This window comes from Salmo salar, chromosome 17, assembly GCF_965601325.2.
Source record: "Salmo salar chromosome 17, fSalSal1, whole genome shotgun sequence".
Taxonomy (NCBI): Eukaryota; Metazoa; Chordata; class Actinopteri; order Salmoniformes; family Salmonidae; genus Salmo; species Salmo salar.
Window position 1 is genome coordinate 85307642 of NC_138307.1, and position 23190 is coordinate 85330831.

Below are 23190 nucleotides of genomic sequence, written 5' to 3' on the forward strand. Positions count from 1 at the left end.
GACAAAGCACGGCAGAGAACCACTGTTTTTCCTAGTAGGGACTTGAGTTAGTGGGGGTAACAAAATAATGCATTCTGGATGGAATAACAGATCACAGAACCACCACGTCAGAGCCCCACTTAAAATGTAGAAATGTGAAATTCTAAAATGTGTAGACTCACGTGTAGTACAATCCATAATATAATATAAATATATATATAAAATCAGAGCACAACTTAATGACACAGATCAATAATGAATTCCACTCAGTAAAACCCCTGGTAACTTTGATAATAAACTTTAATTTCAAGTCATGATGGATGGTTGTGGACCATAGAGAAACATCATATATATAGTGCATTCTAATGGGAGTTCAAAGAGAAGTAGTGACCAGACAGGTCTGTGTTCCAAATGGCACCCTATCTAGACCACTGGTAGTTCACTAGAGCCCTATGGTATAAGGCTCAGACCTGGTAGAGTCCACAACCCTGAAGAAATGAGGCTGTTCTGAGGGGGGGGGGGGGGGGAGGGGGTATTTGTAATGTTTTGTACACTCAGTCTATAGTCAATATGGTGCCATTAGGGACACAGTGTCATTGAGTGTCACTTTCAGCTTGGTTCTGAGGAAGGACTTGTCATGAGGTACCACAGGCGTTCCTGAATAATACCTGCGACTGGGACGGGGACGGGGGGGGTAAAAGTGGTCTTGGGGCCCATTTCAAAAAACAACTTTAGATAGTGTAAGTTGTTCCCCGAAGTTCACCCCCCCTCCTTGACAGAGAGGGAGTCGTCACCCCCCCCCCCCCTCCTTGACAGAGAGGGAGTCGTCACCCCCCCCCCCCTCCTTGACAGAGGGGAAGTTCCCCCCCCTCCTTGACAGAGGGGAAGTTCCCCCCCCTCCTTGACAGAGGGGAAGTTCCCCCCCCCTCCTTGACAGAGGGGAAGTTCCCCCCCCCTCCTTGACAGAGGGGAAGTTCCCCCCCCCTCCTTGACAGAGGGGAAGTTCCCCCCCCCTCCTTGACAGAGGGGAAGTTCCCCCCCCCTCCTTGACAGAGGGGAAGTTCCCCCCCCTCCTTGACAGAGGGGAAGTTCCCCCCCCTCCTTGACAGAGGGGAAGTTCCCACCACCCTCAGGAGAGGGAGGAGGGAAAGAGTGAATATAGGAAGTCGACAGGACTGCTGTCTCCCTCCACCCAATAACTCAGTGCATGACCAGAGGACTACGATACCCATGACCACCACAGACATGACATCATCACCAGGAAGTGTAGTTGTGGAGAGTTGGTTTGGTGCATCATCCTCAAAAAACAAACAAAAAAAAAACAAGTCTTAAAAACATCACCTGGGTAAAAATGGTCAAACCCACGTCCACAAATAAACACTGTTTATTAGCGATATTTTCAAAAATGTTTGTAATTCTTTTCCTTTTTTTAGTTTTGTTGTTATTTTTACATGAACCTGACACGGATAGATAAATTCACAAGGACAGGACGTTTCTAGAAAATGTTTTACACCCACCTGTTCTCATTTACATGTATTTTTTTTCCTCATGTGTTTTGTTTTTCTTCATGTAGTTGATTTCTGAATGAAAGGCCCAAAGGCACTGCCACAACAGAGGAAAGAAGCTACTGTCCAAACACACAAGACAGTCCATTCTACAGCGCAGTAAAGGTGAAGAGGGTAGTCAAAGGATAGGGGTTTTAACGTTAACGTTAGGAGTAGTGCTATAGGTAAATCTCGTAGATATCGTCCAGCTCTTCGTGAAACAAGTCCCATTCGTCCTCCGAGTCCGTGACGTCGTCGTCGGTTCCCGCGGCGAGGAGCATGAGGAGCATCTCGCTCAGTTCAAAGGTCACCATCTCCTCGTCCTCGTTGTCCAAAGAGTCGCTGCTGTTCTCCCGCTCTTCAAACAGGTCCCACAGGGGCGTCCTCCTCGAGTTCTGGAGGGGAGAACAGGAATATTAAAAACAGGAATTCCTTTCAGGTATTATGAAAGCAGAACAGGAAGCGTTACAATAAGGGCTGAGAACTTCTGGACCGTGAGACAAATTGTCCAAATGCCACATCATTGTCTGTTAACGTCCGAACCCCATAGGAAAACCGAAAATCGTCTCGATCCATCTCTGACGGAAAGGACATTTGTCAGAGCAGCGTCTCACCCTGTTCCTGCCGTTGGACCCTGCTTGTCTTCTCTGAGGCTGAGGCTCCTCCAGCCGTCCGTCAGGGAAGGCGTGTTTGTAGAAGCAGTTGGAGCCAAACGGGCAGGTGCCACGACCCTGGTCGAAGTATCGACAGGCTTTAGTCCTGAGGAACAGAGACAGACAGGACAGTCATGATAAGACCGGTCAACTTTTCTCTCTGCTAGCGCACGGCAAGCGGTACCGGGGCGCCAAGTCTAGGTCCTGTTTATTATCTATACATAGTAACTTTATCCCTACCTACATGTACATATTACCTCAACTAACCAGGACCCCCGCATTTGACCGGTACCCCTGTATATAGCCTCATTATTGTCATTTTATTGTGTTATTTTTTACTTTAGTTTATTTGGTAAATATTTTCTTAAAACTGCATTGTTGGTTAAAGGCTTGTAAGTAATTATTTCACTGTATGTTCTACACCTGTGGTACTCAGCGCATGTGACAAAATTTGATTTGAATTCATCACATGCCATGAAGCAGGCATGACACACATTAACTAGAGCCCTATGGTATATGTCGAACTGCTTTGCTTTATCTTGGCCAGATCGCAATTGTAAATGAGAACTTGTTCTCAACTTGCCTACCTGGTTAAATAAAGGACTTGTTCTCAACTTGCCTACCTGGTTAAATAAAGGACTTGTTCTCAACTTGCCTACCTGGTTAAATAAAGGACTTGTTCTCAACTTGCCTACCTGGTTAAATAAAGGACTTGTTCTCAACTTGCCTACCTGGTTAAATAAAGGACTTGTTCTCAACTTGCCTACCTGGTTAAATAAAGGACTTGTTCTCAACTTGCCTACCTGGTTAAATAAAGGACTTGTTCTCAACTAGCCTACCTGGTTAAATAAAGGACTTGTTCTCAACTTGCCTACCTGGTTAAATAAAGGTGAAATAAAAAAACAATTAAAAAAAACACTAAACCTCAAGACCAAACAAGGACAATACTGTGGAAGCTATGGGCCAAACAGTGATTGATACAATACTGTGGAATCTATGGGCCAAACAGTGATTGATACAATACTGTGGAAGCTATGGGCCAAACAGTGATTGATACAATACTGTGGAAGCTATGGGCCAAACAGTGATTGATACAATACTGTGGAAGCTATGGGCCAAACAGTGATTGATACAATACTGTGGAAGCTATGGGCCAAACAGTGATTGATACAATACTGTGGAAGCTATGGGCCAAACAGTGATTAATACAATACTGTGGAAGCTATGGGCCAAACAGTGATTAATACAATACTGTGGAATCTATGGGCCAAACAGTGATTGATACAATACTGTGGAAGCTATGGGCCAAACAGTGATTGATACAATACTGTGGAATCTATGGGCCAAACAGTGATTGATACAATACTGTGGAATCTATGGGCCAAACAGTGATTGATACAATACTGTGGAATCTATGGGCCAAACAGTGATTGATACAATACTGTGGAATCTATGGGCCAAACAGTGATTGATACAATACTGTGGAAGCTATGGGCCAAACAGTGATTGATACAATACTGTGGAAGCTATGGGCCAAACAGTGATTGATACAATACTGTGGAAGCTATGGGCCAAACAGTGATTGATACAATACTGTGGAAGCTATGGGCCAAACAGTGATTAATACAATACTGTGGAATCTATGGGCCAAACAGTGATTAATACAATAATGTGGAATCTATGGGCCAAACAGTGATTAATACAATACTGTGGAAGCTATGGGCCAAACAGTGATTAATACAATACTGTGGAAGCTATGGGCCAAACAGTGATTGATACAATACTGTGGAATCTATGGGCCAAACAGTGATTGATACAATACTGTGGAATCTATGGGCCAAACAGTGATTGATACAATACTGTGGAATCTATGGGCCAAACAGTGATTGATACAATACTGTGGAAGCTATGGGCCAAACAGTGATTGATACAATACTGTGGAATCTATGGGCCAAACAGTGATTGATACAATACTGTGGAATCTATGGGCCAAACAGTGATTGATAAAATACTGTGGAATCTATGGGCCAAACAGTGATTGATACAATACTGTTGATACAATACCTATTGATACAATACCTATCCTCAGTACATAGCTCACCCCCCCCCCCTCCTCCTATCCTCAGTACATAGCTCACCCCCCCCCCCTCCTCCTATCCTCAGTACATAGCTCACCCCCCCCCCCCTCCTCCTATCCTCAGTACATAGCTCACCCCCCCCCCTCCTCCTATCCTCAGTACATAGCTCACCCCCCCCCCTCCTCCTATCCTCAGTACATAGCTCACCCCCCCCCCCTCCTCCTATCCTCAGTACATAGCTCACCCCCCCTCCTCCTATCCTCAGTACATAGCTCACCCCCCCTCCTCCTATCCTCAGTACATAGCTCACCCCCCCTCCTCCTATCCTCAGTACATAGCTCACCCCCCCTCCTCCTATCCTCAGTACATAGCTCACCCCCCCTCCTCCTATCCTCAGTACATAGCTCACCCCCCCTCCTCCTATCCTCAGTACATAGCTCACCCCCCCTCCTCCTATCCTCAGTACATAGCTCACCCCCCCTCCTCCTATCCTCAGTACATAGCTCACCCCCCCTCCTCCTATCCTCAGTACATAGCTCACCCCCCCTCCTCCTATCCTCAGTACATAGCTCACCCCCCCTCCTCCTATCCTCAGTACATAGCTCACCCCCCCTCCTCCTATCCTCAGTACATAGCTCACCCCCCCTCCTCCTATCCTCAGTACATAGCTCACCCCCCCTCCTCCTATCCTCAGTACATAGCTCACCCCCCCTCCTCCTATCCTCAGTACATAGCTCACCCCCCCTCCTCCTATCCTCAGTACATAGCTCACCCCCCCTCCTCCTATCCTCAGTACATAGCTCACCCCCCCTCCTCCTATCCTCAGTACATAGCTCACCCCCCCTCCTCCTATCCTCAGTACATAGCTCACCCCCCCTCCTCCTATCCTCAGTACATAGCTCACCCCCCCTCCTATCCTCAGTACATAGCTCACCCCCCCTCCTCAGTACATAGCTCACCCCCCCTCCTCCTATCCTCAGTACATAGCTCACCCCCCCTCCTCCTATCCTCAGTACATAGCTCACCCCCCCTCCTCCTATCCTCAGTACATAGCTCACCCCCCCTCCTCCTATCCTCAGTACATAGCTCACCCCCCCTCCTCCTATCCTCAGTACATAGCTCACCCCCCCTCCTCCTATCCTCAGTACATAGCTCACCCCCCCTCCTCCTATCCTCAGTACATAGCTCACCCCCCCTCCTCCTATCCTCAGTACATAGCTCACCCCCCCTCCTATCCTCAGTACATAGCTCACCCCCCCCTTCCAATCCTCAGTACATAGCTCACCCCCCCTCCTCCTATCCTCAGTACATAGCTCACCCCCCCTCCTCCTATCCTCAGTACATAGCTCACCCCCCCTCCTCCTATCCTCAGTACATAGCTCACCCCCCCTCCTATCCTCAGTACATAGCTCACCCCATGCCATCCTTGTATTTCTGTATCAGTTTCTGCTTGTCTTCCTTGTCCTCCACCCAGTACTCACTGGGGATGACGAAGTTGGACGTGATCCGACACTCTGGACAGGACCTGGGAAGAGAGAGAAGTTTAGTTGGAATAGGGTTCTATTTCAGACAGTCTATTACTGTCCACTTCACATTCATCACAACATGCTCTGGAGTTCAAAGGGAACAGCTCTGATGAAGCCACCAGAGGAGAGGAAGTGCCGAGGTGATGTGTTCTACCAGAGGAGAGGAAGTGCCGAGGTGATGTGTTCTACCAGAGAGGAAGTCCCGAGGTGATGCGTTCCACCAGAGAGGAAGTGCCGAGGTGATGTGTTCCACCAGAGGAGAGGAAGTGCCGAGGTGATGTGTTCTACCAGAGAGGAAGTCCCGAGGTGATGTGTTCCACCAGAGAGGAAGTCCCGAGGTGATGTGTTCTACCAGAGAGGAAGTCCCGAGGTGATGTGTTCCACCAGAGAGGAAGTCCCGAGGTGATGTGTTCCACCAGAGAGGAAGTCCCGAGGTGATGTGTTCTACCAGAGAGGAAGTCCCGAGGTGATGTGTTCTACCAGAGAGGAAGTCCTGAGGTGATGTGTTCTACCAGAGAGGAAGTCCTGAGGTGATGCGTTCTACCAGAGAGGAAGTCCTGAGGTGATGCGTTCTACCAGAGGAAGTCCTGAGGTGATGTGTTCTACCAGAGAGGAAGTCCTGAGGTGATGTGTTCCACCAGAGGAAGTCCTGAGGTGATGTGTTCTCTACTTCAAAAGAAACCCACCCAGTGGAGGAGCAGCAACACCGCCCCTCCTTCCCTCCCCCCACTGGTCAGTCCAGCTTCATGTGTCTAGTTCCTTACTAAATCTAAATATCCAGTCCATCCACACTAAATTGGTCACCTCTACAGTGCTAATTTAATGTAAGCGGTCCCCGAAGCTGAAAAACCATAGCTCGTCTGTCTCTGCCACACCAGGGACCATAGCTCGTCTGTCTCTGCCACACGAGGGACCATAGCTCGTCTGTCTCTGCCACACGAGGGACCATAGCTCGTCTGTCTCTGTCCCAGGATTCAAAAAGGTTGAGAAACACAGCCTTACTTGAGCTTGCTCTCAAACTACTTGGCGCTCCTCCACATGCAGAAACAACCAAGAGCGCCCCCCCCCCCCCCTAAACTGTCTGTCTTAACAGACCCCTCACCTGTATCAGAGTCATACGTAAGGCTCTCTCCATTCTGAGGGACTCCCAGCATCCCTCATTTGAAGAATTTGTTGCTTCCCTCAAGGAGCCGGTATCTGCGCTCTAAGTTTCAAACTGGCAGGTGTAAACTCTACCTCAATAAGCTCTAGTCGTCTCGTCTACCTCAATAAGCTCTAGTCGTCTCGTCTACCTCAATAAGCTCTAGTCGTCTCGTCTACCTCAATAAGCTCTAGTCGTCTCGTCTACCTCAATAAGCTCTAGTCGTCTCGTCTACCTCAATAAGCTCTAGTCGTCTCGTCTACCTCAATAAGCTCTAGTCGTCTCGTCTACCTCAATAAGCTCTAGTCGTCTCGTCTACCTCAATAAGCTCTAGTCGTCTCGTCTACCTCAATAAGCTCTAGTCGTCTCGTCTACCTCAATAAGCTCTAGTCGTCTCGTCTACCTCAATAAGCTCTAGTCGTCTCGTCTACCTCAATAAGCTCTAGTCGTCTCGTCTACCTCAATAAGCTCTAGTCGTCTCGTCTACCTCAATAAGCTCTAGTCGTCTCGTCTACCTCAATAAGCTCTAGTCGTCTCGTCTACCTCAATAAGGTGTAGTAGTCTCGTCTACCTCAATAAGGTGTAGTAGTCTCGTCTACCTCAATAAGGTGTAGTAGTCTAGTCTACCTCAATAAGGTGTAGTAGTCTAGTCTACCTCAATAAGCTGTAGTAGTCTAGTCTACCTCAATAAGCTGTAGTAGTATTGTCTTCATATTGCAGCATACACTGCTTTGGTTTTAGGTCTACATTTGTCACGTGTTCATTGTATTTTTTACTACGTGCTGCAAAATGAATTGTCCCTCGGGATAATAAACACTACTTCCTTACTTGATGATCCTGTCCCTCGGGATAATAAACACTCCTTCCTTACTTGATGATCCTGTCCCTCGGGATAATAAAGGCTACTTCCTTACTTGATGATCCTGTCCCTCGGGATAATAAAGGCTACTTCCTTACTTGATGATCCTGTCCCTCGGGATAATAAACACTACTTCCTTACTTGATGATCCTGTCCCTCGGGATAATAAACACTACTTCCTTACTTGATGATCCTGTCCCTCGGGATAATAAAGGCTACTTCCTTACTTGATGATCCTGTCCCTCGGGATAATAAACACTACTTCCTTACTTGATGATCTTGCTCTCGAACGTCTTGGCGCTCCTCCACTTGCGGATGCACTTCAGGCAGTAACAGTGGCAGCAGTTGGACAGGATGCCGAAGCGTCTCTCACTGGGGTTGGGCTTGTCGAACACCACCTCCATACACACGCCACACTGCATGTCCTTACTGCGCTGGATGGCAAACGACAGCTCCATGTCCTTCTCATGGGCCTCAATGCAAGCCTGAAGGGAAAAATAAAGGTATAGCTAACCACTATAACGCATTATGAAGCCTGAAGGGAAAAATAAAGGTATAGCTAACCACTATAATGCATCATGAAGCCTGAAGGGGAAAAATAAAGGTATGGCTAACCACTATAACGCATTATGAAGCCTGAAGGGAAAAATAAAGGTATAGCTAACCACTATAACGCATTATGAAGCCTGAAGAGGAATAATAAAGGTCTAGCTAACCACTATAATGCATTATGAAGCCTGGGGGGGAATAATAAAGGTCTAGCTAACCACTATAACGCATTATGAAGCCTGAAGGGGAATAATAAAGGTATAGCTAACCACTATAACGCATTATGAAGCCTAAAGGGGAATAATAAAGGAATAGCTGACCGCTATAATGCATTATGAAGCCTGAAGAGGAATACTAAAGGTATATCTAACCACTATAATGCATTATGAAGCCTGAAGAGGAATACTAAAGGTATGGCTAACCACTATAACGCATTATGAAGCCTGAAGGGGAAAAATAAAGGTATAGCTAACCACTATAATGCATTATGAAGCCTGAAGGGGAATAATACACGTATAGCTAACCACTATAATGCATTATGAAGCCTGAAGAGGAATACTAAAGGTATATCTAACCACTATAATGCATTATGAAGCCTGAAGAGGAATAATAAAGGTCTAGCTAACCACTATAACGCATTATGAAGCCTGAAGGGGAATAATAAAGGTCTAGCTAACCACTATAACGCATTATGAAGCATAAAGGGGAATAATAAAGGAATAGCTGACCGCTATAATGCATTATGAAGCCTGAAGAGGAATACTAAAGGTATATCTAACCACTATAATGCATTATGAAGCCTGAAGAGGAATACTAAAAGTATATCTAACAAATATAATGCATTATGAAGCCTGAAGGGGAATAACAAAAGGTATGGCTAACCACTATAATGCATTATGAAGCCTGAAGAGGAATAATAAAGGTATAGCTAACCACTATAATGCATTATGAAGCCTAAAGGGGAATAATAAAGGTATAGCTGACCGCTACAATGCATTATGAAGCCTGGGGGGGAATAATAAAGGTATAGCTAACCGCTATAACGCATTATGAAGCCTGAAGGGGAAAAATAAAGGTATAGCTAACCACTATAATGCATTATGAAGCCTGAAGGGGAATAATACAGGTATATCTAACCACTATAATGCATTATGAAGCCTGAAGAGGAATACTAAAGGTATAGCTAACCACTATAATGCATTATGAAGCCTGGGGGGGGGGAGAGATACTAAAGGTATAGCTAACCACTATAATGCATTATGAAGCCTGGGGGGGAGAGAGATACTAAAGGTATAGCTAACCACTATAATGCATTATGAAGCCTGGGGGGGAGAGAGATACTAAAGGTATAGCTAACCACTATAATGCATTATGAAGCCTGGGGGGGAGAGAGATACTAAAGGTATAGCTAACCACTATAATGCATTATGAAGCCTGGGGGGGAGAGAGATACTAAAGGTATAGCTAACCACTATAATGCATTATGAAGCCTGGAGGGAGAGAGATACTAAAGGTATAGCTAACCACTATAATGCATTATGAAGCCTGGGGGGGGAAACCAAAACAAGTTAACCACCAGAAACCATCACAGGGCAGTTAACAAAACAATGATGAAGTCATTGGTAATGGTTAAGTGTCTCCATTCTAGACACGACTGATACGTTCTGCAGTCGGGACCGTAGTAATAAATACAGTATCTGACAGTAAAACAAGGAGACCGTAGTATATAAATACAGTATCTGACAGTAAAACAAGGAGACCGTAGTATATAAATACAGTATCTGACAGTAAAACAAGGCGCGAGACACGCTGCAGTCGGGACCGGTATAAATACAGTATCTGACAGTAAAACAAGGAGACCGTAGCTACAGTACGACAGTACGGGACCGTAGTCTCGACGCAGTAAAACAAGACGACTAAGTACCACAGAGCCGGGACCGTTACCTTGGGGTGTGTTGACGGGGCCGTTACCTTGGGGTGTGTTGACGGGACCGTTACCTTGGGGTGTGTTGACGGGACCGTTACCTTGGTGTGTTGACGGGACCGTTACCTTGGTGTGTTGACGGGACCGTTACCTTGGTGTGTTGACGGGACCGTTACCTTGGGGTGTGTTGACGGGACCGTTACCTTGGGGTGTGTTGACGGGACCGTTACCTTGGGGTGTGTTGACGGGACCGTTACCTTGGTGTGTTGACGGGACCGTTACCTTGGTGTGTTGACGGGACCGTTACCTTGGTGTGTTGACGGGACCGTTACCTTGGTGTGTGTTGACGGGACCGTTACCTTGGTGTGTTGACGGGACCGTTACCTTGGTGTGTGGACGGGACCGTTACCTTGGTGTGTGGACGGGACCGTTACCTTGGTGTGTGTTGACGGGGCCGTTACCTTGGTGTGTTGACGGGACCGTTACCTTGGTGTGTTGACGGGACCGTTACCTTGGTGTGTTGACGGGACCGTTACCTTGGTGTGTGTTGAAGGGACCGTTACCTTGGTGTGTTGACGGGACCGTTACCTTGGTGTGTGTTGACGGGACCGTTACCTTGGTGTGTGTTGACGGGACCGTTACCTTGGTGTGTGTTGACGGGACCGTTACCTTGGTGTGTGTTGACGGGACCGTTACCTTGGTGTGTGTTGACGGGACCGTTACCTTGGTGTGTGTTGACGGGACCGTTACCTTGGTGTGTGTTGACGGGACCGTTACCTTGGTGTGTTGACGGGACCGTTACCTTGGTGTGTTGACGGGACCGTTACCTTGGTGTGTTGACGGGACCGTTACCTTGGTGTGTTGACGGGACCGTTACCTTGGTGTGTGTTGACGGGACCGTTACCTTGGTGTGTGTTGACGGGACCGTTACCTTGGTGTGTGTTGACGGGACCGTTACCTTGGTGTGTGTTGACGGGACCGTTACCTTGGTGTGTGTTGACGGGGCCGTTACCTTGGTGTGTGTTGACGGGGCCGTTACCTTGGTGTGTGTTGACGGGGCCGTTACCTTGGTGTGTGTTGACGGGGCCGTTACCTTGGTGTGTGTTGACGGGGCCGTTACCTTGGTGTGTGTTGACGGGACCGTTACCTTGGGGTGTGTTGACGGGACCGTTACCTTGGTGTGTTGACGGGACCGTTACCTTGGTGTGTTGACGGGACCGTTACCTTGGGGTGTGTTGACGGGGCCGTTACCTTGGGGTGTGTTGACGGGGCCGTTACCTTGGTGTGTGTTGACGGGACCGTTACCTTGGTGTGTTGACGGGACCGTTACCTTGGTGTGTTGACGGGACCGTTACCTTGGTGTGTTGACGGGGCCGTTACCTTGGTGTGTTGACGGGGCCGTTACCTTGGGGTGTGTTGACGGGACCGTTACCTTGGCGTGTGTTGACGGGACCGTTACCTTGGCGTGTGTTGACGGGACCGTTACCTTGGCGTGTGTTGACGGGACCGTTACCTTGGCGTGTGTTGACGGGACCGTTACCTTGGCGTGTGTTGACGGGACCGTTACCTTGGCGTGTGTTGACGGGACCGTTACCTTGGCGTGTGTTGACGGGACCGTTACCTTGGCGTGTGTTGACGGGACCGTTACCTTGGCGTGTGTTGACGGGACCGTTACCTTGGCGTGTGTTGACGGGACCGTTACCTTGGCGTGTGTTGACGGGACCGTTACCTTGGCGTGTGTTGACGGGACCGTTACCTTGGCGTGTGTTGACGGGACCGTTACCTTGGCGTGTGTTGACGGGACCGTTACCTTGGCGTGTGTTGACGGGACCGTTACCTTGGCGTGTGTTGACGGGACCGTTACCTTGGCGTGTGTTGACGGGACCGTTACCTTGGCGTGTGTTGACGGGACCGTTACCTTGGCGTGTGTTGACGGGACCGTTACCTTGGCGTGTGTTGACGGGACCGTTACCTTGGCGTGTGTTGACGGGACCGTTACCTTGGCGTGTGTTGACGGGACCGTTACCTTGGCGTGTGTTGACGGGACCGTTACCTTGGCGTGTGTTGACGGGACCGTTACCTTGGCGTGTGTTGACGGGACCGTTACCTTGGCGTGTGTTGACGGGACCGTTACCTTGGCGTGTGTTGACGGGACCGTTACCTTGGCGTGTGTTGACGGGACCGTTACCTTGGCGTGTGTTGACGGGACCGTTACCTTGGCGTGTGTTGACGGGACCGTTACCTTGGCGTGTGTTGACGGGACCGTTACCTTGGCGTGTGTTGACGGGACCGTTACCTTGGCGTGTGTTGACGGGACCGTTACCTTGGCGTGTGTTGACGGGACCGTTACCTTGGCGTGTGTTGACGGGACCGTTACCTTGGTGTGTTGACGGGACCGTTACCTTGGTGTGTTGACGGGACCGTTACCTTGGTGTGTTGACGGGACCGTTACCTTGGTGTGTTGACGGGACCGTTACCTTGGTGTGTTGACGGGACCGTTACCTTGGTGTGTTGACGGGACCGTTACCTTGGTGTGTTGACGGGACCGTTACCTTGGTGTGTTGACGGGACCGTTACCTTGGTGTGTTGACGGGACCGTTACCTTGGTGTGTTGACGGGACCGTTACCTTGGCGTGTGTTGACGGGACCGTTACCTTGGCGTGTGTTGACGGGGCCGTTACCTTGGTGTGTTGACGGGGCCGTTACCTTGGTGTGTTGACGGGACCGTTACCTTGGCGTGTGTTGACGGGACCGTTACCTTGGTGTGTTGACGGGACCGTTACCTTGGTGTGTTGACGGGACCGTTACCTTGGCGTGTGTTGACGGGACCGTTACCTTGGCGTGTGTTGACGGGACCGTTACCTTGGTGTGTTGACGGGACCGTTACCTTGGTGTGTTGACGGGACCGTTACCTTGGTGTGTTGACGGGACCGTTACCTTGGTGTGTTGACGGGACCGTTACCTTGGTGTGTTGACGGGACCGTTACCTTGGCGTGTGTTGACGGGACCGTTACCTTGGCGTGTGTTGACGGGGCCGTTACCTTGGTGTGTTGACGGGACCGTTACCTTGGTGTGTGTTGACGGGACCGTTACCTTGGTGTGTTGACGGGACCGTTACCTTGGTGTGTGTTGACGGGACCGTTACCTTGGTGTGTGTTGACGGGACCGTTACCTTGGTGTGTTGACGGGACCGTTACCTTGGTGTGTTGACGGGACCGTTACCTTGGCGTGTTGACGGGACCGTTACCTTGGCGTGTTGACGGGACCGTTACCTTGGCGTGTGTTGACGGGACCGTTACCTTGGTGTGTGTTGACGGGACCGTTACCTTGGTGTGTGTTGACGGGGCCGTTACCTTGGTGTGTGTTGACGGGGCCGTTACCTTGGTGTGTGTTGACGGGACCGTTACCTTGGTGTGTGTTGACGGGACCGTTACCTTGGTGTGTGTTGACGGGACCGTTACCTTGGTGTGTGTTGACGGGACCGTTACCTTGGTGTGTGTTGACGGGACCGTTACCTTGGCGTGTTGACGGGACCGTTACCTTGGTGTGTTGACGGGACCGTTACCTTGGTGTGTTGACAGGACCGTTACCTTGGTGTGTGTTGACGGGACCGTTACCTTGGTGTGTGTTGACGGGACCGTTACCTTGGTGTGTTGACAGGACCGTTACCTTGGTGTGTTCCGATCGCTGGGCGTCGTTGGAGGGATGGAGCACCTGCAGTCCGCACATGTCACACACGTCGCCATGGAGATAGGCACAGTTAAGTCCGTAGCGACACTCCCCCATGGCGGCGTAGGGACACAGAGTCTTCCTCAACTCCTTATTGTCTACCGCAGGGTCTTTCTCTTGCTCCATCAGAGGACCCATCCTCATCCCCGACCCTTCAGACTTCACTGGGTCTAATGGGGGAGGGGAACGAGAAGAGAATGAAAAGGAGAGATAAGAGGTGAGAGAGCCAGACACACAAAGATACACCCTTATTAGGCGACATGGAAACATTCATTGACTTGGCTCCAACAAAATGTCATCATTTATTTACCTCTTGGGTCTGGTGGTCTATAAACCAACTTGTAAATAAAAGATGCTAAAATGTCCCAAAAGGAAACACTCTCCATCAATAAACCATCCTACAGGGAGAGAGGAGGGACAGACTGAACGTGTCTTATTGAGTCACTGACAATACATCATGTCCCCCCCTACAGGGAGAGAGGAGGGACAAACTGAACGTGTCTTATTGAGTCACTGACAATACATCATGTCCATCCTACAGGGAGACAGGAGGGACAAACTGAACGTGTCTTATTGAGTCACTGACAATACATCATGTCCCCCCCTACAGGGAGACAGGAGGGACAAACTGAACGTGTCTTATTGAGTCACTGACAATACATCATGTCCCCCCCTACAGGGAGACAGGAGGGACAAACTGAAAGTGTCTTATTGAGTCACTGACAATACATCATGTCCATCCTACAGGGAGAGAGGAGGGACAGACTGAACGTGTCTTATTGAGTCACTGACAATACATCATGTCCCCCCCTACAGGGAGAGAGGAGGGACAAACTGAACGTGTCTTATTGAGTCACTGACAATACATCATGTCCATCCTACAGGGAGACAGGAGGGACAAACTGAAAGATCGCTACATTCAAATCATCCATAAAGGCTTTTCTTTCACACCGTGTCCGGCCACATGGCAGAAGTTGGCAGCAACGGGCACTGTTGGCATATCAGTGGCTCTGGACACACACCCTTACAGCAAGCTAAGGACATCCTGGCAGACTGGTACAAACTAACCCTGTCAACAAGCTAAGGACATCCTGGCAGACTGGCACAAACTAACCCTGTCAACAAGCTAAGGACATCCTGGCAGACTGGCACAAACTCACCCTGTCAACAAGCTAAGGACATCCTGGCAGACTGGTACAAACTAACCCTGTCAACAAGCTAAGGACATCCTGGCAGACTGGTACAAACTAACCCTGTCAACAAGCTAAGGACATCCTGGCAGACTGGCACAAACTCACCCTGTCAACAAGCTAAGGACATCCTGGCAGACTGGCACAAACTAACCCTGTCAACAAGCTAAGGACATCCTGGCAGACTGGTACAAACTCACCCTGTCAGCAAGCTAAGGACATCCTGGCAGACTGGCACAAACTCACCCTGTCAACAAGCTAAGGACATCCTGGCAGACTGGCACAAACTAACCCTGTCAGCAAGCTAAGGACATCCTGGCAGACTGGCACAAACTAACCCTGTCAGCAAGCTAAGGACATACTGGCAGACTGGCACAAACTCACCCTGTCAACAAGCTAAGGATACATCTGGGTCCCAAATGGCACCCTATTCCCTACACACACTGAGTGTACAAAACATTAGGAACACCTGATCTTTCCATAACAGACCGACAAGGTGAATCCAGGATGAAAGCTATGATCCCTTATTGATGTCACTTGTTAAATCCACTTCAATCAGTGTAGATGAATGGGAGGAATCAGATTAAATAAGGATCTTTAAGCCTTGAGACAACTGAGACATGGATTGTGTCTGTGTGCCATTCAGAGGGTGAACGGGCAAGACAAAATATTTATGTGCCTTTGAACGAGGTATGGTAGTAGGCGCCAGGCGCACCAGTTTGTGTCAAGAACTGCAACGCTGCTGGGTTTTTCACACTCAACAGTTTCCCGTGTGTATCAAGAATGGTTCACCACCCAAAGGTCCCGTGTGGCTCAGTTGGTAGAGCATGGTGTTTCCAACGCCAGGGTTGTGGGTTCGATTCCCACGGGGGACCAGTACGGAGAAGGAAAAAAAATGTATGAAATGTATGCATTCACTACTGTAATTCGCTCTGGATAAGAGCGTCTGCTAAATGACTAAAATGTAAATGTAAAATGCAAAGGACATCCAGCCATCTTGACAACTGACTGTGGGAAGCATTGGAGTCAACATGGGCCAGCATCCCTGTGGAACGCTTTCAACACCTTGTAGAACCCAGTAGGGCCCCAGTAGGGTGCCTCGTTGGTACCTGGGTTACTCCAGGAACAGGGTCGTCTACCCCTGGTGTGGTACCTGGGGCACTCCAGGTACAGGGTTGTGTGGTACCTGGGGTACTCCAGGAACAGGGTCGTCTACCCCTGGTGTGGTGCCTGGGGTACTCCAGGAACAGGGTCGTCTACCCCTGGTGTGGTGCCTGGGTTACTCCAGGAACAGGGTCGTCTACCCCTGATGTGGTGCCTGGGTTACTCCAGGAACAGGGTCGTCTACCCCTGGTGTGGTACCTGGGGTACTCCAGGAACAGGGTCGTCTACCCCTGGTGTGGTGCCTGGGTTACTCCAGGAACAGGGTCGTCTACCCCTGGTGTGGTACCTGGGTTACTCCAGGAACAGGGTCGTCTACCGCTACACTAGCTGAACAACTGAGCCCTACATTAGTATGACAGTACACTTTATTGATAAGGAGTTTCAACTGAAAAGGTTGGTGCTCGCAAACCTCAGACTTCCCCAGAAATCACAGGGAGACAACATGGCTCTGGGGTTGAGAGAAGCTTTAGTCACCTGGGGCCTGAATGAGGACCAACCAGTGTGACAGGGTTGAGAAAAGATTTAGTCACCTGGGTCCTGAATGAGGACCAACCAGTGTGACAGGGTTGAGAGAAGCTTTAGTCACTTGGGGCCTGAATGAGGAGCAACCAGTGTGACAGGGTTGAGAGAAGCTTTAGTCACCTGGGTCCTGAATGAGGACCAACCAGTGTGACAGGGTTGAGAGAAGATTTAGTCACCTGGGTCCTGAATGAGGACCAACCAGTGTGACAGGGTTGAGAGAAGCTTTAGTCACCTGGGTCCTGAATGAGGAGCAACCAGTGTGACAGGGTTGAGAGAAGCTTTAGTCACCTGGGGCCTGAATGAGGACCAACCAGTGTGATAACAATCCCGATGTGGTAAAGACTACCTCGTTGAATGACTGGACCAGACAGGCTGCACCTTGCTATCGGGACGCGTTACACATGTTTTTAAGGCACTTTAACTTACAATTATAATAATCATTGTGTAATTATGTACAAGGAGGCTCAATCACAAGCTTCCTAGACACACTCACCCCTTCCACAATAGTACGGCTGGCCTGGTACAAACTCTGCCGCCATAACCCAGTCCCCTGCCCCTGATCCATGAGGGTTCTCTGGGCCGTCTGCCGACTCACCACCCGCTGATCCACTGGGAACGGGGGCTGGGGCGCTGGCGGTGAGGGACGTAGGAGGGAGAAGGGCGCAGGCGGAGGGCGGCAGCGACGGCTTGGGCACGTCTTCTTTAGAGTGTTCAAACCTGGAGGGAGAGAGAGGAAGGGAGAAGGGGGTGGGGGGGGTCAGAGAAAGACAAGAGAAAGAATCATTTAAACGATTCAATGGTAAGGTTTATCTAGGCCATCAACATAATGTCATCCAGGGAACTGAACTCATCTTACAACCTACTTTTTTATTCAAGACAAAGCTTCAAACCCACAACCCTGGCGTTGCAAGCACTATGCTTTACCAACTGAGTTACACGGGACCTCCTCCTCCTCCTCCTACGTTGGGATCCTATATAGATGTGTGTAGACTAGCACTCAGTTGGGATTCTACACACAGGTGTATAGACTACTACTGAGCAGCAGCAGCAGCAGCAGTCTACACAGGTATACAGAATCCCAACGTAGTAGTAGTTATAACATTGGAGTCCCACAAGGGTCAATATTAGGCCACCTTCTGTTGACCATCTATATAAAATGATCTCCCACTTGCTTGCCCACAAGTTAACATGCTGATGATACAGTTCTGTATGTACACTCAAAAACAAAACTAGTTGTTAACAAGTTAACTAAAGCTATGGTACATGTTTCTAAAAACTAATTCTTAACCGCCATTTTAATAAAATCGACAAGATTGTACTTCTCTAAGAAATCCATTGATTGTTCCCAACCAGCTGTTCTTGTTAAAACGGGGGAGAATCTGAAAGTTGTGGTTAACTTCTCTCTGCATCATTTTGGACTCCAACTTGACATGTAAGGATCATGTGAAGAAGGTGGTGGTGGTGGTGGTCAACACGGTTAAGTTTGGATTAACCAACTTTAGGTTTTTATATAAAAAAGGCCTTTCCTTCCTCTGGAGGTCTGCTGTGATCTTCTCACATCTGAGATAATGCCTCACATGCTGGTCACAAGCAGGAACTACTATTCTGAAACCAACTGAAATCACTCCACAATAAACAAACACTTCAGATTGTTGATAACAAACCAAACAGTTTCCCTCATGTCATATAACTTACAAACATAATTGATTTAAGTCTGGATAACTTCAAGCAGTATGTAGATGAATGCCTTGTCTTTAAGATCCTGCATGGTCTTGCCCCTCCACCCCTATGGCGGCATATCATGCTCAAGGAAAGCACCTTCAGGATAACAAGGGCAGTAACTAGAAGGGATTGCATTGTCCCTTTTCGACACAGTATTAAAAAAAAATGAAAAATTCAAATAAATTAATACAAATATTTAAAAATTAATAAAAATATTTTTACAATTTAAAATTTTTAAAAAATTTAATAATTTAAAAAAATAAACAATTAAAACATTCGTTATTCTCCGTTAGAGCTACAATATACTGGAATGCAATGCCCATGGACTTGAGAAGCTGCATTGATTATTGTATTTTGTTTTAGTTATATTGAAAACATAGCTCAAATCTATCCAAACCTGTACACACGAGTACTGTGGTTCCTCATACGTAAGATGACTGTTGTTGTTGATGTCGTTAGAATGATATATTATTGGATGTAATGATATGTTGTATTGTTTTAGTCAGTATGTGTTTAGTGGCTGTATAAAGGCCCTTACCTGCCCAGGGACTACGGCTGCTAATTAGCTTTTGGCTAATCCCGGTAAATTCACATAGCTGTTATATTGATTTATGTACATTGTCCCCTATAAATATAGTAACAGTCCACACAGATGTATATAGAATCCCAGCTGAGTAGTGTAGTACTAGTCTACACACTATATTACTCAGTTGGGATTCTATATACACATCTGTGTAGACTACAAATAACATTTACATAACAGGTTTCTTCTCAGCTGTCACCATTAAAACAGAGTGTACAGACCACTGCTATGAAGGAAGTGTCAAGCTGGCAACATGAACAGCAAAGAATAATTCATTTAACAGATTTAAGGCATTTCTGTAGGCTGAATTTTACAGACGTCTTATCGAGTAATGAACTCTGACCTCTGGGGACTGGGTCTAGGTTTAGACTACAGATGAATCCCTCTGGGGACTGGGTCTAGGTTTAGACTACAGATGAATCCCTCTGGGGACTGGGTCTAGGTTTAGACTACAGCTGAATCCCTCTGGGGACTGGGTCTAGGTTTAGACTCCTCTGGGGACTGGGTCTAGGTTTAGACTACAGCTGAATCCCTCTGGGGACTGGGTCTAGGTTTAGACTACAGCTGAATCCCTCTGGGGACTGGGTCTAGGTTTAGACTACAGCTGAATCCCTCTGGGGACTGGGTCTAGGTTTAGACTACAGCTGAATACCTCTGGGGACTGGGTCTAGGTTTCTACTAGTCTACTTAGAGAACCAGACAGAACGTTTGCATTGGGCAAACAAGAGGTGCTGATGGGGGGGGAGAAAGGACCGGGGGGGGACGGCTGGAGAGACAGGTGGGGATGAAGAACACATTAATAAAATGACTGAAGAGCCGTGGAATCACACCAACCAACAAGGGAGGTGGGCAGTCAAAGAGAACAGCGAAGAGAGACACTTATGCAATTGCCATGCAGGCCGCAGTTCTCTACATCCTGCCCTGGGGCTGCAGAAAGACCGACTGCATCCCAATTGGCACCCTATTCCCTTTATAGAGCAGTACTTTTGATCAGACCTATAGGCCTAGTAGTGCACTATATAGGGAATAGGGCTCTGGTCTAAAGTAGTGCACTATATAGGGAATAGGGTGCCATTTGGGACCCAGAGAGAGAACGCCACAATAGCTCCAGGACCCGGTAGTTCATCTACAATAAAGAGCCCACAGAAGAGCCCTTTCTCTGGCTGCCCCTTCTCCTGTCTAACCCCCTCGCTCCTCCTCTCCACCTCCTTCCTCCACCCTTCTCCTGTCTAACCCCCTCGCTCCTCCTCTCCACCTCCCCTCCTTCCTCCACCCTTCTCCTGTCTAACCCCCTCGCTCCTCCTCCTGTCTAACCCCCTCGCTCCTCCTCTCCACCTCCCCTCCTTCCTCCACCCTTCTCCTGTCTAACCCCCTCGCTCCTCCTCTCCACCTCCCCTCCTTCCTCCACCCTTCTCCTGTCTAACCCCCTCGCTCCTCCTCTCCACCTCCCCTCCTTCCTCCACCCTTCTCCTGTCTAACCCCCTCGCTCCTCCTCTCCACCTCCCCTCCTTCCTCCACCCTTCTCCTGTCTAACCCCCTCGCTCCTCCTCTCCACCTCCCCTCCTTCCTCCACCCTTCTCCTGTCTAACCCCCTCGCTCCTCCTCTCCACCTCCCCTCCTTCCTCCACCCTTCTTCTTCTTCCTCCCTCCTCCACCTTCTTCCACCTCCCCCCTCTTCTTCCACCCTTCTTCCTCCCTCCTCTACCTCATCCTACTCCTCTAGCCCCCCTATGGAATAATGAGGGCTGATACATCATCATATGGACTGACCGGAGGAATGTCCCTTTACATACCAGCAGCAGCAGCACAACGCTACACATGTTCAAGTCCTCTCAGTGGGCAGGCTAGTAGTCAAATAAATACTCTGTATGGGAAAAGTACAAGTTATTACCATATCCATCCAGACAGCTAAACAAAACACATTCCCTTTAAGTCTAGTTACATAACAACAACAGCTCAATGCTACACCGGTTCAGGTCTAAGCCATCTCAGTGGGTAGGCTAGAAGGCAAATGCTCACAGAGTCAGCAGCCTATGGATGGACTATGTAAATCCTTGTTATTACCATACATCTAGGCTAGACAGCTAACAAAAGCAAATCGTGTGCCATCCCAAATAGCACCCCTTATTCCCGATATAGTGCACTACATTTGATCAGGGCCCTGGTCAAATGTAGTGCACTAAATAGGGAAAAGGGTGCCTTTTGGGACTAAACAGACAGTTGACCTGGGGGTATGCTAGCAGCGGTAACTATGGGATGGTAACTATGGGGATGCTGCTAAAAGCAGATAAATAGGGGAGACGCTGTCTGAACGAACTGGTTGAACTCATGTCTGGTTTAAAACTCAATGAGAAGTCCACAAACAACTGTGGTGAGAATGAGTTCAGTGAGATTTCTTAGGATGTGATGTAGGCTAGGACTCCCACGCTGACGGCATAGCCTGCACTGTGCTTCCTGGGTCTCATTGATTTAGCCTATTGTTTAAAAAAAAACGCAAATAGTAGTCCATTTAAAAATGTTCACTAGTACCCGTTAGCCCATACAACTCTCACTTCACATAACAATACATACGATTACTCAAGTGAGTATCTCAACTCGGCACAATTAAAATGTTCTCTCAGTGTGCCATTTCAGGGCGACCCGCATTTTTCCTTCTCACAACAAAGTCTCACATTTCAGTCTCAATCCCATTTCCCAGCCTGTCATTTTCTTTTTAAAAACGGATAACACCATGAAAGGCCTTGCTTGGGCAAACTTTCCTAGGAGTAACAACATCACAGCATAGAAATGCAACCCAAGATTATTTACACAGTAAGAGACATTGTAGGGAAGTTTGACTTTCTCAGAACACAATGTAAATATGGGTGTTTGATTTGATGGAGTGTTTGAGTTGTTGGGTAATTGTCATGTTGACCTAATCTAGCCTAGGTCAGTTTGGGTACTCTTACCCACTCCTAACGGTCATTGTAACGCCAAACCATAGGAGTTGGCAAGACCACACAAACATCTGGGACCAGGCTAATGTTTTACCTTTTAGTCATTTAGCAGAAGCTCTTATCTAGAGAGAGACTTACAGTTAAGAGCATTCATCTCCAGATAGCTAGGTGGGACAACCACATATCATAGTCAGGACATTCATCTCCAGATAGCTAGGTGGGACAACCACATATCAGTCAGTACATTCATTAGAGGTCCACCGATTATGATTTTTCAACGCCGATACCGATTATTGTAGAGAGAGAGAGAGAAAAGGCGATAACGATTCAATCGGCCGATTTATTTATTTATATATAATGACAATTACAACAACACTGAATTAACACTTATTTTAACTTAATATAATACATAAATAAAATCTATTCAGTCTCAAATAATGAAACATGGTCAATTGGTTTAAATAATGCAAAAACACAGTGTTGGAGAAGACAGTAAAAGTGCAATATGTGCCATGTAAAAAAGCTAAACGTTTAAGTTCCTTGCTCAGAACATATGAAAGCTGGTGGTTCAATATTCCCAGTTAAGACGTTTTAGGTTGTAGTTATTATAGGAATTATGACGCGTCGACTATTTCCCTCTATACCGTTTGTATTTCATATACCTTTGACTATTGGACGTTCTAATAGGCACTTTAGTATTGCCAGCCTAATCTCAGGAGTTGATAGGCTTGAAGTCATAAACAGCACTGTGATTCAAGCATTGCTAAGAGCTGCTGGCAAACGCAGTAAAGTTTAAATGAATGCTTACGAGTCTGCTGCTGCCTTCCACCACTCAGACTGCTCTATCAAATCATAGACTTCATTATAATATAACAAAAAACGAAATACGAGCCTTTGGTCATTAATATGGTCAGAACCGGAAACCATCATTTCGAAAACAAAACGTTTATTCTTTCAGTGAAATACGGAACCGTTTCGTATTTTATCGAACGGGTAACAACCCTAAGTCTAAATATTGCTGTTACATTGCACAACCTTCAATGCTATGTCATAATTACGTAAAATTCGGGCAAATTAGTTCGCAACGAGCC

General features: G+C 47.9%; 1 protein-coding gene and 1 non-coding gene across 4 annotated transcripts in view; one reads left to right on the forward strand and one right to left on the reverse strand.

The window, feature by feature from the left end:
- Positions 1–1142: 1142 nt before the first annotated feature.
- LOC106593627 (makorin, ring finger protein, 1) overlaps positions 1143–23190 on the reverse strand; it is a 32270-nt gene continuing 10222 nt past the window's right edge. Inside the window, exons 3-9 of one of the 3 annotated variants that reach the window (XR_014381253.1) lie at positions 17352–17575; positions 13923–14152; positions 8051–8265; positions 5669–5779; positions 2138–2282; positions 1497–1918; positions 1143–1277 (exon numbers count right to left, since the gene is read on the reverse strand). Coding sequence is in view for 2 of the 3 variants with exons in the window: in XM_082964298.1 (XP_082820424.1) it covers positions 1703–1918; positions 2138–2282; positions 5669–5779; positions 8051–8265; positions 13923–14152; positions 17352–17575 (1141 nt within the window). In the remaining variant the exon portion in view is untranslated. Of the gene's footprint in view, positions 1278–1347; positions 1919–2137; positions 2283–5668; positions 5780–8046; positions 8266–13922; positions 14153–17351; positions 17576–23190 lie in introns of those variants that run through there. The other 2 variants (XM_082964298.1, XM_082964299.1) reach the window with 2 other exon arrangements.
- Positions 15973–16048, forward strand: trnag-ucc (transfer RNA glycine (anticodon UCC)). The gene has a single exon. It is a non-coding gene; the product is annotated as a tRNA-Gly (tRNA).